The 23,928-nt window shown below is 36.1% G+C and overlaps 1 protein-coding gene across 1 annotated transcript in view; it reads left to right on the top strand.

Annotated features, from left to right (window-relative positions):
- Window positions 1–23,928, top strand: part of NALCN (sodium leak channel, non-selective) — a 516,511-nt gene that overhangs the window by 427,467 nt on the left and 65,116 nt on the right. Inside the window, 1 exon segment of the mRNA XM_020964043.2 lies at window positions 2,912–2,985. Within this exon segment, the coding sequence (XP_020819702.1) occupies window positions 2,912–2,985 (74 nt within the window).

Genomic DNA, 23,928 nt, shown 5'->3' with positions numbered 1-23,928 from the left:
AATCTTCTGGTACTTTCATCTCATCAATCCCCTATCCTCTTCTGAATGGACTATTTGGAATTTTCTCCCTGTTTCCTACCAGCTAAACTCCTTTGGACTTCAGTCTTGGTATCTTCCTCTTCCTCTCTCTCCCCCCCCCTTTTGTGAGTTGTCTTCCCCATTAGATTATAAGCTCCTTGAGGGTAAGAGATGCCTTTGTTTTTATTTTTATTTGTACCCCCCTGTGAATGTTGTTCCAAGAAATGACAAATTTGAAAAGCAAAATAAGTCCTTAAATTGGCTATTTCAATATGCAATTCTGCATCGTGCTATTAACCTTGCTATGAGATCTGAAAATTACATTTTAAAAATTCTACTCAGTAACGTTCGCTGACATTTTCCAGTGATTGAATATTTGCTATAGGCTGCAGTTCTTCATAAATACTAGTAAATAATATTTTTCAAACACATTTTAGCTATCCATAATAGTAAGTAAAGAGTATGAAAAATGTTGGAAGCATTTTAAGAAAAATAAAGAATTTCAGTCATTGCCAGATGTTTTAAATTATTGTCACAATGTATTGGTTCATAATAATTTCAGTTGTTTTCAGTCATGTCCAATTCTTCATGACCATATTTGGAGATACTGGAGTGGTTTGCCATTTCCTTCTCCAGTTTATTTTACAAATGAGAAAATTGAGGCAAACAGGATTAAGTGACTTACATCTAGTAAGTTTCTGAGGCCAGATTTGAACTAAGGAAGATGAGTCTTCCTGGCTCCAGGCCCAGCAGTCTATCCATTGCACCTAGCTGCCCCATAATAATAACAATAATAATAATAAAAAACCATAAATTCATTATTATATCGCTTTTATAGAAAACCTCTGAAACTTTTACTATAACCCCCATCAAAGAAAAATGATTCATTGTTATAATGGTCATTATTATTTTAAAACATGTAACTATAATGTTATGGAAATACAGAATAAGTTATTATTTTGGGAAATCCTGGAAATTCCCAGGAATTCTGATTTTTTAAAAAATTCTGAATCCAAGAATTAAATCTGTAAGAATTTGGAAACGCTGGTAGTGGAAGATGCCTGAATGATGTCAACGAGGGGGTAGGGATAAGTCAATGGTGAATTTTTGGTGAAGTTTGGTGCAAAATCCTTCAATGAGAGTGGGGTTGGTAGTATTATGGATGCCCATGGAAGGCTTGAAGAGAAACAAGAAGGATCGGAATAGCTGTTGTGGGGGAATAGCAAATCAATTAGGGAGGAATAGAATGTTTGACTTCCTTCAGGGAGTTCTCAGTAGAGTGTGTGATTTCTTGATTTTCTCCATCTCCATTCAGCAGCATATAAAGGAGATATTTGGTCTGAGTAGTTTATTTTTGGAGAATAATGCCATGATCATCAACAGGAGCAGGGGTCAAGGGTTCAAGAATGAAAGAGAATGTGGAATTGAGTTGGATTAGTAAAGGATAAAGATAGGGAAGGGAAGAGAATAAGCCGTATCAGAGCCTCAGAAAGAACTGAGATGTAAAGGGAATGGAGGTCATAGTGAGAACAAATAACAGAGTTAAGAGTCATAAGATGTAGAGAAAGAATATAATGATAAAAGATTATCATCAGTTCAAGAAATTTCAGAGTTCAAATATGTGGAAGTGAACATTTGTTGGTGATGGCAAGATCTAGGCCATGACCATCTATGTGTGTAATCCAAGGTAGATCAGAGAAATAGGTTGTAAGAGCTAAGTAGATTGAGAACATGGGAAGTTAAAGCATTTGAGGAAGCATCATCATGAATGTTGAAGTCCCTTAGGATGAGAGCAGGAGAAAGGAAGGAGAAGAACAAAACTATGACTCGGGCACTGAACTCATTGGGAAAGGAAGGAGCACATCCTTGGGGTTGATGAATAATAGCCAACAGGATCTTCAGTGGGTAATATATTTAGATAACATGAATCTCAGGAGAGGTTGCTTACTGAATGTGGTTGATGGAGAGTCTGTATGTATTCCATGTTTTATGGAATAAACAGGGTGTTAGATTTATTGTCCATGTTAGGTATCCAATAAATAGTAGATTGGTTGGTGATCCAGCAGTAACAGAGTTGCTCGTTTCTCCCTTCCAGTGTATTCATTTCCCTGCAGCTACTGTTCTGCATTAAGATGATGCCTTCCTGCTGGAACACAGGCTTCACTTTTTCCACCTAGCCCTCTTTCTGCCCACTCAGTGTTTAATCCCCAACTTTGGTTAATCACGCTCCAAGCACTTATCTACCTTGTCATTGCCCATCTTCTTCAGATGACCCCACAGCGTAGAGGGGGGCTATGAGGACTTGGGATTTTAGGCTGCTCAGCAACTAGCCCTCCAGGGTTATTTTGTCGATCTTCTCAGAATCATAGACTAACTAGTTCATAAGAGACTTTGGAAACTCATCTTCTCTTTTCACAAGAATTTAGATCTAAACAACTTATTTGTATTAATGGTGGTATACCAATCTCAGCTGTAAAGCAAAGACGGGGAGACGTTTTCCATTCTACAGAATGGCTACAGCACTGAAGTATGGTTCATACAGATACATCATCCATCTCCATGCACTTATCTCATAGGCCACAAGAGTGAATATTTTGCAGAACTGTGGACTATTTTTCAATACTGACTCTCAGGAAGCCAAAAGCTGCTCCTATTTATTTAAAAGATCTCAGGGGAAATTTTCTGCTGTCTCCTTCTTAGATGACTGAGAAAAACTGATAGAGTCAAAAGGTACAACCATTCATTATATCAGGCTACTAATACTGTCTAAGACTTATTTTGAGATCTTTCATGAAAAGCAATCTTTGTGCAAATCCTTAATAATGTTACTTGTCGTACTATCTTCCAATGTGTTATGTACAACATCTAAAATCACCTTCTTTAAATTTTACAGCTTCGTAAGTCTGTTTTCAGCATCAGAGCAAGGAATCTTCTAGAAAAAGAGACAGCAGTTACAAAAATCCTCAGGTAACAATTAATTGCTATATCTTTCCTTTAAAAATGATATATATATATATATATATATATATATATATATATATATATATATATATATATATATATATCTCATGTATATATATTGGTAAGTAGAATATAGCAAGTACATATGTAGTCTATATACATATTAAAAACAACTTATTTTCTATGTATATTAATGATCTGTGCACATTATACTTATAACAGTTTCTGAAAAGAAAATATCTTTTTTTAATTTTTACTAATAAACAAAATATAAATAACACAATTGTGGTCTTTCCTCAAACAACATTATGTAACGAGCTCAGTCAGCCAAAATTGAATTTGTTTCTATGTCTTTAAACCTTATTTAAATGTTTTAAATATGGAGTAACCCCACAAAATGTTTTGCCATAAGAGTTAACTATCTTTACAATTTGCCTACCACTTATTTTGTGGAACCTATCTTATATCCAGGTATGTGGAAGCCATGTAGTGATAGAAAAGGAAACAAAGAATTTTATAGTAAAAATGTGATACTATAAGGAGTGTTTAATATACTTGAAAAATTACATATCCTAGAATATTCTACTAAATGCTACAATTTGGTTACAGAATGAAAAGTTTTGAAATTTAGTACAGATAGAGGAAAATTAAAACAATCATTTAAAAATATATATGTGAAATATTACATTCTGTAACATTGAAAAATAATCAATTCAGATGCATGACCATTATGAAAAGAAAATTAATTCTCAGCCCTAGATTATATATTTCAAGCAAGTCCAGATATTATTTTCATTACTGCCTATAGTATACTAAGTGTATATAAATGTTGAAATTTTGGTCATGGTATAATGAAACCTGTTCTCCAAGATTGGAGATTAGACATGGGCTGTCTTTGGAGATTACAAAATTGGGGAAATCTTATGGATAGTGAGGGAATTTGGAACCTCCTTCTGTCTTCTTCCCCATTCCCTCTCATCAACCTTATCTCTACCAAGAGTTACCATTGCAGAGTTTTCTCCCCCATATAGCTCTTTATTATGGCCTAAAGACCAAAAATCAACATGACAGTGTGTGATCTGCAGAGCTCTGCTCTTGCATTCACCTTAAAATTATAGCATCTAGATATGATAATCAGCCAGACAATCTTCTACAAATTTGTTCCACATTCTGACCGAAGAAAGAGACATTTGAAGACAGCGAAATGTTAAGCCTGAATAGCTTTTGTCAAGTAAAAGCAGGTGTTTGTGGTAATTAACAGCCACCACCAGCTACAACAAGAGGACAGTATCTCCTGCCTTTTACACTCTTTGAGGTCTTAGTACAGTTTTCTCCTGCATTATTACCTACCCTAGACTTTGTGGCAACACACCTGTTGTAAACAAAAGCTCAGCTACTTGTAGCCTAAAGATAAAGGAGCACCTGCAACTCCAAATAGCTACAAAACAGAAAAAAAAAAACATACAAATTCCGTGTCAATTTCAGATTAATAGGTCTGAGATTCCTTGCCAACCCAATGGACAATGTACTTTTGGGCTTGATAGCTGGTGGTATATGTATAAAAGTTAAGTAGGTGACAGACCCTGAGCAATATGGTACAACCAATATAAAAACTCATACTGCTCACTGCTAAGGGGAGCACTACAACTGAGGAAATTATTTATTTCTTTACAGGTTCAGACCAAGGTATAGTAGGGCCTTTCAAAAAAGTGGACTTCCCATTTTTGTTCCACAGCATTTGCATGTTCATCCATTTGTGAATATAATCATCATATGCATTAACAAAAATTCATTTGCATGCATACAGTAAAAAAAAAAAAAGATAATGAGGTATATCCCTTTCCAGTTTTTCATGTACATGAAATTACCTTTTTCCAACTTAACCCTTAAAGGAACAAATTTGTTGTTCTACATTTGGAATAGCAACAACGGGACAGTTTCTGACAAATCACATGTTGTACTGAAGAGGGGATATCAAATGTGGACAATCAGTGTCCTCCGTTTGACTTCAATGTATGAGAAGTTCAGATATTGTAATGACCACCTGTCTTTGAACTTGGTCTAAGTGCTCCATAAGAAGCATCTTCCAGCTGACTGTAGTCAAGAGGAGTGATGTGATTACCCAAATGAAGGGTGAGAATATTGCTTCTCCATGATTTAATTTTGCTGCTTGTTCTGGTGATTCTATTTAAGGCATCCTCAGGGGCTTCCCAGCTACTATTGGTTTTACCTCTCTAGTTGTCCACTTTCCCTCAGAGGAAATTAATTTCATTACATCAAGAAGCAAGTAGGATGACAGAGAAAAATTGGGGACACAGAAGATTTCACACACAAAAGTTCTGAGGAAGAAAAATAATGAGAGCATGTAGCCAGAGAAAGATGTTGCACTGTCACTCACAAGGTTCTGTGGCATACACACACACACACACACACACACACACACACACACACACACACACACACATACATTCCAGCAGGAAAAGAAAGGTATGCCTTTGTGTGTCTTCAAAATATACTACAATACCCCAGTTTACCCATGGGAAATCTCTGTGGAGACCTGTAGCATGTTGGGGCATTCAACTCTAACATCTAACCTAGTCGATACTACTAGGCTGTAGAGAGTGACCTGGGCATACATTACCAGATTTAGTATCATTTTCCAAAAGCTGTCTGAACCAAAACATTTCAACATGAAAACTGAAAACTCAAACATCCTGAATACCTCCAATGCAAACACACACACACGCACACACATTCTTGCACACCCTCCTAAACAGCTCCTGCAAGAAGTTCTCACAAGAATTCTAGACCAATCTAGAGCCTTCCCTCTATTCCAAGGGTGGGAAACCTGCAGCCTCGAGGCCACATGTGGCCTTCTAGGTCCTAAAGTGTGGCCCTTTGACTGAATCCAAAGTTTGGATTCAGTCAAAGGGCCACATTTGAGGATCTAGAGGGCCACATGTGGCCTTGAGGCCACAGGTTCCCCACCCCTGCTCTATCCCTTACTCATATGTCAAAGGGATCGTAACTCCTAGAGACAGAACATGGAACTTAGCTAACAAAGCAGGACCCAAGCTGACTTTGGAATGAGCTTTTTAGAAGTGCCTGCTACACCAGGTGGGGATATGTATTTGTAAATCCCTGTTACTGGGATGCCAGTGCTGGTGGATTATCTGAGCTTGGGAGTTCCAAGTGTATCTTCACTGTATGTTCCATGTGTATCATAAGAAATAACAGTCCAAAACTAGAAAAAACAACTGAGAACCAGGAATTCTTAGAAAACAGGTGCTTACTTGTTTTTTTTAGGGAAGGCCATTGAAGATTTTGCTTCCCTGAAGATTGCCACTTTATTGCTACCTCCCTTGATGGCCACTGAGGCCATGAAGTAAAAGTATAGGTTACTGAAATGGAAACTGCTGTAATTAAATAATTAAGTATGATTAATCATTTTCAGAATGTATCCCTAGTCTAGGCCTCTGGATAAAAGTTCAAGCAAAGTTCTCATACCATAAAAAGTCCTTTTTATAGGAAATACCAGTTAGTGAAGAAAGTAAGGAGTAACTTTCAATATAGAATTACCTAATGAAAAATAGGCCTAAGATACCTGAGAGCCTTACTCATTATAACTGAATCCATCATACAGCAAGTCATGGTTTTTTAAAGAATGTGCTATTGTTATTATGTCTGAAACACTCTGAATACTTACCCAGAGTTTTTAAAGTTAGGGAAAAAAACTGTCTTTTCTAGTTGTCAGGACAATTGGCCCAAAATATTTCAGACCAAAAGATGTAGCTTCTTTGGGGCAAAACTGTGAAGCAGGCAGTTTCTTTGTGATACTCCCTCAAGGATGTTTGTTGTTTTATGTTTTCTTGACACCCCTGATCAACCCCTGGTGGTCAGGTCCTATCAAGTTTAACTCACTCACCTCTCTCCCATCATCCCCTTCCTTACCACTCCTACTGATGCCCCTGTAGTTCAGGTTTTCCTCACCTCTCATCTTAACTACTAGTTGGTCTTCCTACTCCAGCATCTCTCTTTTCTAGTCATTCACATAACCTAATACGTAATCGGATAAACATGTCTGACTTTATCACTCTCCTACTCAAAGATTTTCTTTGACTTCCTATTGTGTACTAAATCAAATATAAACTGTTTAGCCTGACACTCAAAGCCCTTCCCAATCCGTTTCCAAACTACCATCCAACCCTTATTTCACATTCCTCTCCTTCCTACATTGTATTCTGTGCAAACTGAACTCTTAGCCATTTCTACCTATACTCAAAGTCTTCACTGATCCGCCTCTAGCTGGGGAAAAAAAATTCACATTCAAATTTCTCGGACTACTGTGTCACAATCTCTCCCTTGCACTTAGCACATTTTGCCCTGAATTATGCTTATGTATATCCTTGTATCTCCAGTGCTTGTCAGAGCATTATGCACATATTAAACAATTAATAATATTCTTATTGATTTCTTCTGGTTCTTTATCATTAAGCTCTATTTCTATGTCTTATTTTTGTTCTCAATTGGCTGTCAACTGCTAAAGTATTAGCTAATAATTAAGGTTACAGGAAAATAATCAAATTGTTACCCTCCCTAAGAGTATCTCATTTTTAAATGGGATTCAAAAGTGGAAAGTTTCTTAAGACCCAAAGGAATGGTACCATATTGATAGAAAAACAAATGGTGAGATTGATCTTTGGGGGGCAGAGACACAACAAAGCTATATTCTATTTACTCTTTTAAAATTATTTTTTAAATTAACAAACATTTATTTTTATCTCCTTACCTCTCATCCCCATAGGAAAACAAAACAAACCTCTTACCTTTTCCCCATGGGAAAAAAAAAAAAACCTTGTAACAAATATTCATAGTCAAGCATTTGGGGAACATGTCCAAAAGTATGTCTCATCCTGCATATTAAATGCATCACCTTTCTGTCAGGAAGTGGGAGACATTCTGAGGAGACACGGCAGGTGGAAGAGTTACATGGGAAGGAGTTGCAAGAGGGTGGGTGTTTGCAAAAGGAGATTGACAATAAGCTGCATCACTCTATCATTAACATGATTCAGGTTGGCGATAGAGGAGCAGCATGGCCAGTGGCATTCTGGCTTTGGAGTCAGGAAGACCTGAATCTAAGTCCCATCTCTGACTCATACGAGCTGCATAACTATGGACAAGTCGCATACCCTTTTGGCAGTACAGGCAACTGTAAGACTTTTAAGTTCCTATCCAGAGGATTTGCCATACTGTACCAACTGATGTAGGGAGTATCTGTACCAGCAGTTCATTACTATAACCAGATCACAGGTCTAGGTAAAAAAAAGTAACCTGGAGGAGCTGGGTTACAGTACTAATGACCCTTTACATTAGATATTTGGTGGACCATACGCACAAATGGAGACCACTTCCATTTTTCCCTAATAGGTAAATGTGACTGATAAATCATATGAGGTCCAAACTTTGCAAAAGAATGAAACTGAACAACATCAAATTTTAATTTTGGAAATTAAATTACCTGGGTGGGGAGGGAAGAAGTGTATGACTTAAGTGAGACATTTATTTCAGTTCTCTGGTCTTCAGTTTCATTATCTATAAAATAATGGAGCTAGATTACAGCAAGAGTTCTGAACCTGAAATCTATTACTTTGTTTTTTTAATAGTTTGATAACTGTATTTCATCATAATTGGTTTCTTCTGTAATCCTATAAGTTTCATGTCAAGTATTTTAAAACATTATTCTGAGAAGGGGTCCGTAGGCTTTGCCAGACTGCCAAAGAGATCCAGGCTACCAAAAAAATCTGAGTCTAAAGTCCAAGTCTAGTTTCCAAGGTGCCTTTCACCTCTATCCGAGGTTCTAGCATTTCCCAAGTTTTCTTCTCATTAATTCTAGTGAAATTCCTGAGACGTGTTGGGAAAGGAAAACTGGTCTTTCTAATACAGTCAACATCATTAATTAGTACATTATATAACGTCCCTGACCCCATAAAGGTAACAAATTATCCAAGGAGAGTGGAAAGCAAGAATGGCTTTTTAATGGTAGGTAAAATGCCTTATGTACTTTTATGTCTATTAAGTGTTCCATTTTCAATGTAAGCCATCAGCTTTTATCTATTGTAAGCAATACTGATCTTCTAAGTCCTATAAAAGGCAGATAGTTTCCCCACTTTGAGGGTCCAAATTCTCAAATGCATGTCATTATTTGAAGTGAAACTCGTAACATTCTTTGTAATGGAAGGGGTCTGCCTTATAAATTGCCACAGACAGGAAATTCAACCCTTTGAAGGAGAAAACTGGTTAGACATGCAATGCACCTCAGTCTGGAATTTGTAAATAACAGTGAATTCTGTCATTTCTCCACCCAAGCATTTGTGCATTCTATCAATTTGTCTTTTCAAGTTAATTCTTATTACTATCAATACCAAACCATTTACTTTATTGGATAAAGTAAATCTTTTGCTTTTTAATAAGAAAATATCTATGGCATTTTTACAGAGTTTGAGAGGCTCATGTGTTTTATGTGTAAGTGTGGGTTTTCAATTGGCACAATCACCTGTCTTGTTTTTGAAGACTTGTCTGAAGTGTATTGTGAGAGAGATGGTGTTTTACTGCCTAAATTATAAATCCAAGGGCACTATTAAATTCCCTGGTATTCTGATTTAAAGAGTGTTGTTCAGCTCCTCTAAAGAAAATGTGCTTCAAGATGCAGTGACCTTTTCAATATATCACAGGAAATCAAGAACTTGTAACACTGTGCTTTCAAACCCATCACCAGCCCCCTCATTTCTCTATAGTGTCATCAGCTCATCTATGGCAGCATGCCAACCATGGGGGCAATAATGCATTATTTCTTCTGTGAAGAAATGTATACACTAATATATTGATGCAAAATAATTAAGAAATATAAATGTCTTGTCAAGTTCCACACTGCTTTGTATGTTTTGCCTGAAAGTACCTCCCTCTAGCTAAGACAGCCTCTGTGTTACTTTAAGGTTTTTCCCAATATTCATAATGACATATTTTCAGTATTTAAAGTTAGTCCTGTGATTGATTTCATTTAAGTTTGTCCAAATTAAAATGTTTCTCTCCAACATTTGTATTAAGTCTAAGATTCTAAGGAATATGAATTTTACATCAGGACAGGCTTTTAAAAAATTTAAGCTCAGGTCAGCTAATTTTTTGTATTTTATATTTTAATATAATTATAAAAGGCAGTGGGTTGTAATGGATAGAAAGATAGCTATAGAGTCTGAAGGATGGGTGGTTAAGACCCACCAGTGACAAGAGCTGGCTGTGTCATCCTGGGCAAATCACTTAACTTATCTGTGCCCTCAAGCAACTCTCTAAGAGTGTAATTAATGTAAAGGACTAGAAGGAGTTTCTTCACTGGTTACTCTCCATAGCAATGAACTCCACCACTACCACCCCCAAAAAAGCATGTAACAAATCATTATTAAAAGAATACTTAAAGAAGATGTGGGAAAATTGGAACATTAATTCATTGTTGGTGGAGTTCTGAATTGATCCAGCCATTCTGGAGGGCAATTTGGAACTGTGCCCAAAAGGCTATAAAACTGTGCAGCCTTTGACCCAGCAGTATCATTTCTAGGTCTATATCCCAAAGAGATCATAAAAATGGGAAAAGGACCCTCATGTACAAAAATATTTATAGCAGCTCTTTTTGTGGTGGCCAGGAATCGGAAATTGAGAGAAAGAAGTAAGGAGTCTGAATGCAGATTGAAGCATACTATTTGCTCTCTCTCTCACTCGCGCTCTCTCTCTCTCTCTCTCTCTCTCTCTCTCTCTCTCTCTCTCTCTCACTCACACCTTTTGTTTCTTCTTTCTTGTGCTTCCTCCCACTGGTTCTAATTCTTCTTTACAACATGACTAATGTAAAAATATGAATGTACAAGTAGAGCCTAAATCAGATTCCACACAGTCTTGGGGAGAGGGGAGGGAAGAGAGGGGGAGAAAATTTAGAATTCAAAATCTTATGGAAATGAATGTTGAAAACTAAAAATAAATAAATTAATGAAAAAAAAAGAAAAGAGTGCTTATGGTCACAAACCAGTGCACAACACAGAAAAGTGGTAAAAACATGTCTCCTAGATCATACTACCTTGGAAGAGCCAAAAACTTATAGATCTCCAGAATAATTCTGAAAACAGCTGCCAAAAAAAAAAAAACTGAAGCTTGGGACAGTGCTTCCTCCATCTGGGAAGCAGAGCCCTGCTTTAGCATAGAGTTAAAAGTCAAGAAATAGGCTGGAAAAGGAGCAAACAACAGAAAAAAATTTCTTACCACAGAAAATTACTATGGTGACCAGGAAGCTCAAAACACACACTCAGTCAAATAGTAACTCCTACACTGAAAGCTTCCAAGAAAAATATGAATTGGTCTCAGGCCATGGAAAAGCTCAAAAAGGACTGTAAAAAATCAAGTAAGGGAGGTAGGTGAAAAATTGGGAAGAGAAATGAGAGTAATGCAAGAAAAACATGAGAAAAGAGCCAACATCTTGGTAAAAGAGGCACCAAAATTACTGAGAAGAAGAACACCTTAAAAAAAAACAGAATAAACCAAATGGTAAAAAGAGGCACAAAAATCCAATGAAGAGGAGAATGCCTTGAAAAGCAGAACTGGTCAAATGGAAATGAGGTACAAAAGCTCACTGAAAAAAATAAGAATTGGACAAGTGGAAGCTAATGACTTTATGAGACATCAAGAAATAACCAAACAAAATCAAAAGAATGAAAAATAGAAGACAATGTGAAATATCTCATTGGAAAAACAACTGACCTGGAAAATAGATCCAGGACAGGTCACTTAAGAATTATTGGACTACCTGAAAGTCATGATCAAAAAAAAGCCTAGACATCATCTTTCAAAAATTTATCAGAGAAAACTGCCTTGATGTTATAGAACCAGAGGGTAAAATAGAAATTGATAGAATCCACCAATCACCTCCTCAGAGAGATCCCAAAATGAAAACTCCAAGGAATATTATATCTAAATTCCAGATGTCCCAGAATCATAGGTTCCCAAAGTGGGCAATATTGCCACATGAGGGGGGCCACTGGAATTATCCAGGGGGGCAGTAATATCTTAGGTGCAACTGGAGAGCATTGAATGAAAATAAGAGGGCAGTAGAAGCATAAAGAAAGAAGAGAAGAAAATTTTGAAAAACCACCCATGTTTCATGTGTTGTGTAACAGAGTTAAAGTCATAGTGATTACAATATTTTTCAAATAAACACACAAAATGCAAGTTATAACTGATCAGTTGTCAAGTACCCTAATAGGTCTTAGTAAGCAAGTGTTGGCAGGCAAGACTGTCCCACATCGTTAGGAAGTCCAGCATGCTCAGGAATATGTGCATGTAATAACTTGTTTACAATATGATACCAGATAGTTACATGATACAATATTACATCATCAAAATTTCAATGCAGGAAAAAACCCACAAATGTACAATAAATTATAAAATTTAAGTTGTGTCATTTTTTAAATTATTTTTTTGAAATGGCACAAATTTCAAAAAAATTGAATGGTTAAATAAAGTAGATTTCTAGGGGGATATTAAGTAATTTTTTTTTCTTTTTGAAAAGGGGGCAGTAGGCTAAATAAGTTTGGCAACCTCTGTCCCAGATCAAGGAGAAAATACTGCAAGCAGCCAAAAAGAAACAATTCAAATATTGTGGAGCCACAGTCAGGATAACACAAGATCTAGCAGCTTCTACATTAAAGGATCAGAAGGTTTGAAATATGATACTTAAGAGGGCATACAAACTAGGATTACAACCGAAATCATCTCCCCAGCAAAAGTGAGCATAATCCTTCAAGAGGGGAAATGGATATTTAATGAAATAGAGAACTTTTAAGCATTCCTCATGAAAAAACCAAGGTCCAAGAGAAGCATAAAAAGGTTAACAGGAAAGAGAAATGATAAGGTATTCAATAAAGTTAAACTTTTTATATTCCTTTATGGGAAAATGATATTTATAACTCCTAAAACTTTCTTATTATCAGGGCAGTTAGGAAGGGTATACATAGACAGAAAGCATAGGTGTGAGTTGAATGTGATGCTGTGATTATCTATAAAAATAAAATTAAGGGATGAGAAGGATGAATGCATTAGGAGAAGGGGAAAGGGAGAGGTAGAATGGGACAAATTAGCTGACAGAAAAGAGGCCTAAAAGAGATTCGACAGTGGGGGGGGGGGAGAATGAGGGAAGCAGAGAAGGGAGCACAAAAAAATTGCTATAATTGGAATTGGCTCAAAGAGGGAATAACATGCACACTCAGTTGTAGAAATCTATTCATACCATACAGAAAGGGAAAGGGATAAGGTAAGGGGAGCTGATAAAAGGGAGGGCAGTTTGGAGGAGGTAAAAGTCAGAAGCAAAACATTTTTGAGAATGGACAGGATAAAAGGAGAGTGAGAGTAGGATAAACAGGAAGAAAACATAATGGAAGGAAATATATAGTTGATAATCATTACTGTGGGAAAAAAATTACAGTCAGTTTCTCTGATAAAGACTTCATTTCTTAAACATCTAGAAAACAGAGTCAAATTTATAGAAATAAGAGCATTTCTCAATATATGGTCAAAGAATATGCACAGCAATTTTCAGAGAAAGCAATCAAGCTATTAATTATATGAAAAAATGCTCTAAATCACTATTGATGAGAGAAATGCAAGTTAAAACAACTCTGAGCTACGATCTCATACCTATCAGATTAGCTAATATGAAAGAAAAGGAAAATGGCAAATGTTGGAGGGGATGTGGGAAAATTAAAACACTAATGTACTATTGATGAAGTTGTATACTGTTTGAAGAGAGCAATTTGGAACTATGCCCAAAGACCTGTAAAACCATGCATACCCTTTGACCAACCAATACCACTACTAAGTCTGTATCTGAAAGAATTTAAAAAAAAAGAGAGATGCAATGTGTATAAAAATGTGTATAAAATATTTACAGCAGCTCTTTTAGTGGTGGCAAAGAATTGGAATTTGAGGGGATGTCCACCAATTGAGGAATAGCTGAACAAATTGTTGTATATGGTTATGATGGAATATTGCTGTGCTTTAAGAAATAATGAGCAGTATATTCTCAGAAAAACATGGAAAGACTTACATGAACTAATGAAAAATGAAGTGAGCAGAACCAGGATACCGTTGTACACAGTAACAGCAATATTGTATGGTGATCTTCTATGCATAACAGCTATTCTCAGCAGTACGATGATCTAAAATAGTTCTTTAGGACTTATGATGAAAGATGCTGTCCATCTCCAGAGAAAGAACTGGTAGAGCCTGAATGCAGACTAAAGATACTTTTCCTTTACTTTATTTGTTTTTCTTGAGGGTTTTTTTTGTCTGTGTTTTCTTCACAGAAAGACTTACATTGAAATGTGTTTTGCATGACTACACACATATAACTATGCCAAATTGCTCGCCTTCTCAATGGGGCATGGAGGGGAGAGGAGGAAGAGAATTTGAGACTCAAAATTTGAAAATATATTAAAATTGTTTTTACATGTAATTGGGAAAAAGTAAAATATTAAATAATAAAAAAAAATAGAAAATTTAAAATGGAGTTCTAAGCTACTTTCCCAAGTCAGCACTTACGGGTTTCTGGATAGCAGCCCCAGTAGAGTGACTACTAAGTCTTCTTGCCTATTCCCTCCAGTTAAACATGACTGCTTAAACTAAATTCTAAACCAAGGAAGCTTTCTTATTTTTAAGACCTCTATAGAAAAGATGATTCTGATATTTTTTCTCAATACCTAGTCAGCAATGGGGAACCTGCAGCTCCAAGGCCACAGGTGGCCCTTGAGGTCCTCAAGTGTGGCCTTTTGAGTGAATCCAAAGTTCACAGAATAAATCCTCTTAATAAAAGGATTTCTTCTGTAAAACTTGAACTGAGTCAAAAGGTCAAACCCAAGGACCTAGAAGGCCACATGTGGCCTCAAAGCCACAGGTTTCCCACCCTGATAGATTTTTGAAGCATTCCTTCCTAATTAGGAATGTATCAACACCACTTTATATAAGGTTACTATCATGCAAGCTTTCTTTTTATCTTCTGCTTAATAATTGTAGGGCAAGTCTTATAGTCCGTCACAGTCTTCTTCATCAAGGATTACCAATTTACCCTTAATACAGCCTAATAGTAATGTCATATAGTCCCAATTGGCAATAAAGAAAACATCCTTTAAATCTGTACAAGTCGGTATTCTTGACCTCCCTCCTTTGCTTGGGAATGAAAAGAAAAAGGAAAGATTTGAAAATAGGTAACCAGCTCCAATGTACCAAACCTAGGAAGTTTTGTCTGCCCTCCTTTTTTCTCAGCTAAATAGCCATCCCTAGAAATCTCCTTCAGTTCTTCAAGTGACTAACAATTGGGGAAAAGGTCATAATCTTGAATTCACTTGAGGACTACCTGCAATAGCATGCCTCAAAGGTCAAGCTTTACATGAAAGGGCATGGCTGATATCATGCAAGACAGTGAGTGGATCATAGCTATGAAGGGAATCATTGAAGACAGAAGTTAAAAGTGATGTTCTCCTAAAGAATCATTCATCTAAACTTAACTGCCATAAAGATACATTGAGGAAAACAATCTCTATTGGCCCTTTGAATTTAAACCAAAATATTTGTTTTTAAATTCTATAAGGTTGGAAAGCAGGTTCTTTATCCAAATACCTACTATATATGCAGATGATGTGATTTAAAGAATACTCATACAGAGAATAATCTTGATGCCTGGTTTTGAACACACAACGCACCATCCTCCATACTTAGAATGTACCCCCTCCCCATTTCCATCTTTTAGAATCTCTGGTTTGCCTTTATATAAAAAGGTTACCTTTCTTTCAAGGATTACCTTCTATATAAACCCTTTTCCTGATTCAATAGCTGCTGGTTCACTGCTTCCCAAAACTACCTTTAATCTGTATGTTTTATTATACAGATATTCAGATATTCAATACAATGAATACAATTAAATATACAGATATTCAATCGGTATGTTTTACATGTCACCTCCCCATTTAAAATATAAATCCCTTCAGAACAGGACACATTTATTTCACTTTTGTCTTTGTATCTCCCCAGTGCATGGTACACAGAAAACGCTTAATAAATGTTTGTTTATTAATTATTTGTTTGGTTTCAGACCAAAATGCATTAGAGGAATCACAAAGTTTAAGGATCAGATGCGTGAGGAAGAGAAAGAAGGGAGGGAAGAATTAGATCTGAGTGACTACCAGATCTAAGTAGTTGGCTCAAACTAAATAAGGTGTGATCAACCTCTAAACAGCATGAGTTTTTCCAGACCAAAGTCCTTAATTAGAAGTAAGGTTCAGAGAGTGGAAGCATGGAGACAATGTTAGAGATGTCTGCAATAACCACTTTGTTCATATGTTTCCTTTGGGGCTGGAGACAGAATATGATAATAATAAACAGTACAGCATTTGAAGATTCATAAAACATTTTACATTATACCTCATTGGATCCTCACAACAAACCTCTGAAATGCTATTATTGTCCTCATTTTACTGATGAGGAAACTGAGGCTAAGAGAGGTTAAGTGTTATACTCAGGGTTACGTAGCTAGCAAGTGTCAGAAGTGGGATCTAAACCCAAGTATTCTTGCATACAAGGCAGAAAGTTTTCCTAAAGTTCTTCTGATGTGGGAAAGCCTTTTTAGCTTAATTTTTGCTTTGTCCTAGCCATTTTACCCACATAAGTGTTAAAAAGTCACTAGATGTGAGGATGAAATGGATAAAGGGTTGTTAGTCTCTTCCCCTTGAAGCCACCTTTACAGGTTGGATCAACTGTCTGTTCTGTGCAAGGCATGCCACTATACTTGAAGTTTTAAAAGACTCTAATCCATGTATTTATCCTACAAAAGCTTCTTAAACGAAGCAGCCCTTCTCATCTCATTCATCTAATTTTCTCATTACTCTCAGATGTGGACCCTACTACCATAGTCAAGATAATATGTTAGCCACTGTCCTACCACAGTTTGCTTCTTTCTGCTTCTGTACTTTTATACATGTTATTTCCTCTAACTGGCATGCCGTTCCCATGTTCTCTGCTAACCCATTTCTCTTCCCTCTTCCAGAACCTGCCCCACAACTCCCTATGAGAAGAATTCTCTGATTCATCTTGCCTAATCCTATTCAGTCCTCTGCATACTCCACTTTTACAGTATTATTATGTTCCTCAGTCCATGCAACAGCCATTTAATATAAATTGCTTCATAAAAGGAATATTCCATTGTTCTGTGTTTGCATTCTATCTTCCCAACTAGACAGTCTTTATTCCATAAAAGCAAGACCCTCAACCTTATCTCTGGATTTTGTTCTTCTGCACCCAAAGTCCCCTGTCCTTCCCTGTCAACTCCCCAACACACACACCAACTTGTAAAACACCAAGTACAAGTAAGTTTTCAATAGACTTTATTGATTCCTTGGTGAGGAAAATAGGTCTCTTCAAGCTGAAGTGACTAGTAAAGCGCTCATCACATCTGAAAAGGCTTCTATTCCCCTAAGATCTCCAGAGTCTGAGTAACCTATAGAGAAGTCTAGGGAGAAGTTTTTCATGATCATAATAGCTGAGAATAATTTCTAAGACACTGGAACAAAACTATTTCCTCTAAGTTGCCAATTAGTATGATTGCTGCCCACTGAAATATTAATCAACTATGGGAGGCAGAAACCAAGTCTTCAACAGTCCTCCTCCCTCCATAGTCTGGACCAGAAGCCCAAAAGTGCCAACTAACTCAAGCTGGACTAGATAATTACAAATCCAGGTGGGCTTAATGAAAAAAAAATATTTTAAACATATCTCCAGCAATTTGGCTTTTCCCATTTGGCAAATTTCCTTTTAAAAATTATCCTTTCTTCTCTTAACCAGTTACAATTCAGCATCTTTGGAAGAGGTCAAACCACTTCACTGCTGCTTAACGTGCCAGGTACGTCGGGCAAAACGCACCTCCAGTGCTGCCGGATGTGCCAGGTATGTCATGGCGTTCCATAGTCCTTCCAGTGGAACCTCAGTAGCATCTGCCCACAGCAGCCCAAGAGCTGGCTGGAGGGAGGGCTGGCAGCAAAGCAGGACAATAAATGGACTTAAATACTGAGATAAGGGAATTAGCTTCACTTCCCCCTCACAGGACTCTGACTATGAAACATTGATTTAAAAAAAAAAAAATATATATATATATATGTAGCACCAGTTTTGTGAGGACCACACTCTGACAAAGCCATGGATTTCTTCTTCCAATACCACCTCAAATTTCACCCCTACTCCCCCAAGAAAGGAAAGTTAATATTGCATGTTAATGCAGTGGATATTTTTCTTGCAATTTTGTGAAATTTCATAGATATCCTCACTTCCCGATTTCTTCAAGGTTTCCATTCCATTTGTTATCCATATAGATAAATTGAGAAATAATTTGAAGATCAAGACATAGAGTAAACTAACAAGAATTAAGCTTTTTCAGGACATCAGAAAGCAGGGAAAGAGGTAAGGGCAAATTGTGTGAATGTATTTATATATACGTTATAGATATAGATATATACATGTAGATATATAGATGGATAATCAGAAATATCAAAATGTGGCAAAAGGAAACTATCAAATATGTTAAATTGTTTTTGTTCAGTCATTCAGTTGTGTCCAACTATCACCCCATGTATCACACTAACATGGGGTTTTCTTGGCAAGGATACTGGAATGGTTTGCCATTTCCTTCTCCAACATTAAATCTTAAATTTTATATGTAATACTATTAAGATAATACTATCTTAACCTCTCTGAGCCTCAGCTCAAGGATTGCCTTCTATATTAAGCCTTTCCTGATTCTCAGAGCTATTACTAATTCATTGCCTTCCAAAATACCTTCTATTCAGTCTATTTAATATGTAATGATACATATGAAATCTTACTACCTATTGAGATAATACATGTTTTATGGTCACTTGCATAATAAGAAGGATTTATTATTTATTTGAACAAGTTCAGCTGTCTATTACAATTTATAATATGGGAAAATATTTTGGGAAATTTATATTTGTGTTTTGTTTTGTTTTATGATTTTATAATGTTAACTTAAAATCTATCATTTGGGGGGCAGCTAGGTGGCACTTACCCTGCAGTCAGGAGGACCAGAGTTCAAATCCGGCCTTGGACATATAACACTCACTAGCTGTGTGACTCTGGGCAAGTCACTTAAGCCCAATTGCCTCACCAAAAAAAAAAAATCTATCATTGGGTAAGCTTTTCTGTTTGCTATGTCAGTGAGCTTAAATAACTGACCTTTTTTGGCACAAAATATTGACATATAGATGTTAAGAATATTTAAAAAATTCATCTTCAACTAATTCAGCCTTTATTCACATTGTAGTGTGGTGCATTAACTATCCATGGCTCAGGTCAGGCTGCTATTAAGACTTAGATTTGAATCCTACTCAGTCACTTGAAACTAGCAAAATCAATTTTTCTGCCTTTTTTCGTAGGTGTATAAAAGACATGATTTTCATTAATTGTTCACTTTTGTGGGTTTATTATAATTATACAAGATCAGATCCAAGTGACAAAATATGTTTGCATGTGTCTTCTCAGTACACTTTAAGAGCTTTTTTTTTTAAATGATCATAAACTAAATGTGTTTGTAATTTATTTCGGGCAAGGTGGAAAAACATTTATATGGAAGATTACACCAGAATAAAAAAGCAATCTTTTCTAGCCATTTAAGAACCAGAGGCTTACGCTTAGGAATGAGTAACTCATCCTTGTGATACTGACATAGATAAAATACAGGGTTTTTCCTAATCTCAGCAAGAGGCCATTATGGAAGAAACTAGATGGCAGAGTCCACTATTGTCTCTCCTTTGGATGATCACACTGACACTCTAATGGAACAGGTAAGACCCATTTCCCAGGGAACACTCCTTACGTGTTCTCATATAGTTCTACAGTTGTATCTTTGCATAATTGGTGCTAAAATATTTTCCCTTGCTTCTCAATGTGATTACATTATATTATCCAGCATCTGATAGCACTTAATATTTATTGCATTTTGGGGGTCAGGATTTGACCAGAATCTCTCAAATTTTATTGCTCTTCAAAGCTGAACTATAGTTCCCTTAGAAGGTTAATGGTATTTGATATGATATAGTATAATGTAATCAATCATACATTTTTCTAAAATGAATGCTGACTTAAAGGGTAAAAATAATACTGAGGGGGAACATGGAATCACAAGCCTCTCTCTTTTGTTACAGATCACAGACTTTCCTTATTTCTTATTCTAAAATGTTAATAAAGAAGACATGAAGATAGAGAACACAGAAACTAAGATCTCTTCTACTGTTTCTATAAACAATAAGTGCTGTTTAAAGAAGAATGAAGTTCCTTCATAACCATTATTCTTGAGCCAATTTCTAAATTTTTTGATGTTGAACTATCAAATAAAATATAGAAAACTACTCCTTAAGATATATCTATCCCTTCCTCTTCCCCTCGAAAAAATCACATATAGATTTATTTATACGTGACTTTCATGAAATAGGTCATGAAAATTCCATTGCATGAAGGTAATACAGAAATAAAAAGAATCAATCTTTCATGTTTTCCTAACCCAGTCGTTCAGTGAACTTGGCAAGGTACCAGGGATAATATTTTTTCAAGTGGGAATATGTGTTTGGTAAAAAATATCCCTACATTTGAATCATCATCAGGGGGCCCTTGTCTTGTTATGCATTTGGGGCAGGGAGGGTAGAGTGTTCACCCCTGCTGTTAAAAAGAAAATGCCTCAGTGTTCCTGGTATGTTACAATGCTACTCTAAGAAGAAAGACCAGAAGAATTGCATATACTGTATCAGGAAGAATTTTCTCACTGAGCTAAGCAAAATGCTTCATACCTTTTTTTTTACAAGAGAAAGCAACAAAAATTCAGATACAGGCTTTCACATAATCAATAAACATTTATTGAGCACATGTGCTGTGCCAGGCATTGTGCTAAGTACTGGGGATACAAAAAGAGGCAAAAGATAGTCACTGTCCTCAAGGAGTTCACACTCAAGTGAGGAGGAAGTTGGAAGACATGTCAGAGATCATCTTATCCAGCTCATTCCCTAATAAGAATCATCTCTTCAACATCACCAACAAGTAATTTATCCTACCTGTTCGTTGTGCCTATAACCAGCAGATTACATGGTGCTGGCCAGAAGCAGAATGCCTCTGAGAATCAGGATTTCTAGTAATTGATGTGCTATTGATGGAACTCACTAGGCTACCCACCTCCTCTCCCTGCTATTTCATCTTTCTTAAATATTCCTGCCTTCAACCATTTGACAAGTTAGTGCACTTTGTCATATATCAACAAATCACATCATATAGATCAGGTAAACCCCCACCCCCAACCTGAAAATGATTCCAGTGTTGCAAATTAAATTCAATATTTTTTTTACCAGAATACTGCTCAAATATTTTCCAATCTAACCAAATGTTTTCAAAGAATTCAGCAAGAAATGCCATATATTTACATGTGTATATGTACATATGTGTGTATGGTGCTTTTTTGTGTACAAAGTGTTTTCACAAGTTTTCTATCATTTCATCTTAAAAAGTGGCATTACCCCTATTTCACAAGTAAAGAAACTGAAGTTCAGAGAGGTTAGGATCATAGAGCTAGAGAAAACTAGGTTGAAGCTCGGTGAAACTCCATGTTCAGTGCATTCTGGAGAATTTCTAACATAGCTGTTTGTGTTGTATTTTATCTCAATGTCACCTTTGCCAAATGACTACTTAACACCTATGACCCTCTTCCCTCATCCCCTAATAATCACATATCCATTTCTTCTATGGTAAGATTTTTAAATCATTTTTATAGAATAGACTCCTCCCTTTTGGTAGTCCGCTGAGGCCTATGGACTCTACTTAGATTAATCTTTTTTAAATGCATAAAATAAAATATATAAGATTATAAAATAATTATTTTGAAACAGTTATCAAATTAATTTTTACAAAAACTAATTAACAGGCTTCCTTAAATCTATCTACAGATAAAGTTAAGAACCCTTGCTCTAAGATTTTCTTTTTTAGTTCATGAACAACATACTAGCAACTTGCTGATTTGTTTTGCAATCGCTCCTCCTTGTATAGTCTAATTAGGTTTTCCCACATGTTTCTGTTTTAACTATACATGTCGGCACAGAACTTGTGTCATTGATGCTATCACTTTTTTCTGAGGGAAAACTTTTAGATAAACAGACTGATCATTTTAAGTATTATAGATGAAACATGTGGTAAGATTTTTTTAAATTTAGTAATATTCCATCCACTAGCTCTAGAATAAAGCTTTCAAGATATATCTGCCTTTAATTTTGCCTGTTATGTTTCAAAAGTCTTCTCTAAGAAGTATTTTCTAAGTGGCAGTTTGTTAGAACAGAATTCCTTTTTCCTCAGCTAAGAAATGACAATTTTGAAGTTGTAAAAATTGTGCCCCAGGGCAACAGGACACATCAGAATAGATTAGAAACAAGCACAGCTTCCCCCTACCCCCGCCAATCCTACCCCACTACTTTGCAAGAGTGAGAGGTCCACAGGTGTGGTACAATGCTCATATGTTCAGATCTTTTTTTTCTGTTTCGTTGAACAGCTTTGCTGATTCCTCCCTTTTTGTCTTTAAAAATTTCATTTGTTATTTGAAATGGCTTTCTGGGAAAAGAGGGGGAGAGGAATACTGGGACAAAATTTGGGGGTATAAAAAATATCAAAAATTTCTTAAAAAGCTCTTTAAATAACTGATCCCCTAGAAAACAGAATACAAAAGATCAATATTTGATAATATCCTTTTCTTTTTGCTTTGGCATCTTTTATGCTAGAGTGTTTAGTAGTATCTCTTTGAGGCACAAGCTGAAATGGGACTAACCAGAATAATCTAGCTAGGTAGGGAGAGTCTAATAGTTATTATATCTCTAGGCAGGCTAAAAGGTTGAATGTAGAGAAGTAGGCTAATGAAGGCAGGATTAGACAGTACAGATTCTAGAAGGTCAGTCACTCAATAAAAGTTTCACTAATAAACAGGAAACATAAAAAGGGAGTTCTGATACTGAGAGGGAGTACTCTCTGTTCTGCTTTATACTGTCTTCTGGGTATGGGTAACCCTGAGCCTTCTAGCTGTTGATCACAACCAGAAGATGATTCAGGTCAGGGAAAGAAGGAAAGAGAAGAGTAGAAGTTTTTCTAAGAAATAAATAGAGTATATAGTTTGTAACTTGTTGCAATAAATTTCTAACCTAGTTGTTATCAGTTTTGACTATCAGGAGGTATCTCCACAGGTATTGACTTCCATATACTTTTTTTTCCTGTATGTCAGTTTCAATTTCTCTCTAGAAGACAGTACTGAAAGAGACAAGTGGTAAAAAAGGAGGGAATTTTAGCCTTTCAGCTTATATAACATTTAGATAACTCTAACCCAAGTCATATGAATGTGAGGCAATCTGTACTAGAAAATATCTCAAAAATTATTGACAAGAACCACTCGGTTTAACCCCATGTGGGATGGTGTCACTGAATGACTTTTACTAGGATGCTTCCATGTCATCAAAAATGGCACATTTCTTACCCCTTTACTCTGAAAGAACTGAATCTACTCATTTGAAGATTCTGATATCCTCTTTGCCCTGACCAAAAATATACTCTCTGGTAGCAACCCAGTTTTTCAACTGATATTGATAACTTAGCTATAATTCTGATGCTAAATGTTTTTCTATTAAATTGATAACTTAGTTTTAATTCTGATGCTAAGTGTTTTCTATTACCACTGCTATGTGATCATTGTTTTCTGAAATAAACTTTTGACTGTGATGGAACTCTTCTCCCAATACCCTGCTCATTATTTGCAATAAATAAATGGTAATGGCAATTTGTACA

Source organism: Phascolarctos cinereus, unplaced genomic scaffold, assembly GCF_003287225.1.
Source record: "Phascolarctos cinereus isolate Bilbo 61053 unplaced genomic scaffold, phaCin_HiC Scaffold_7;HRSCAF=346, whole genome shotgun sequence".
NCBI lineage: Eukaryota > Metazoa > Chordata > Mammalia > Diprotodontia > Phascolarctidae > Phascolarctos > Phascolarctos cinereus.
This window is presented reverse-complemented; position numbering and strand designations above follow the sequence as displayed.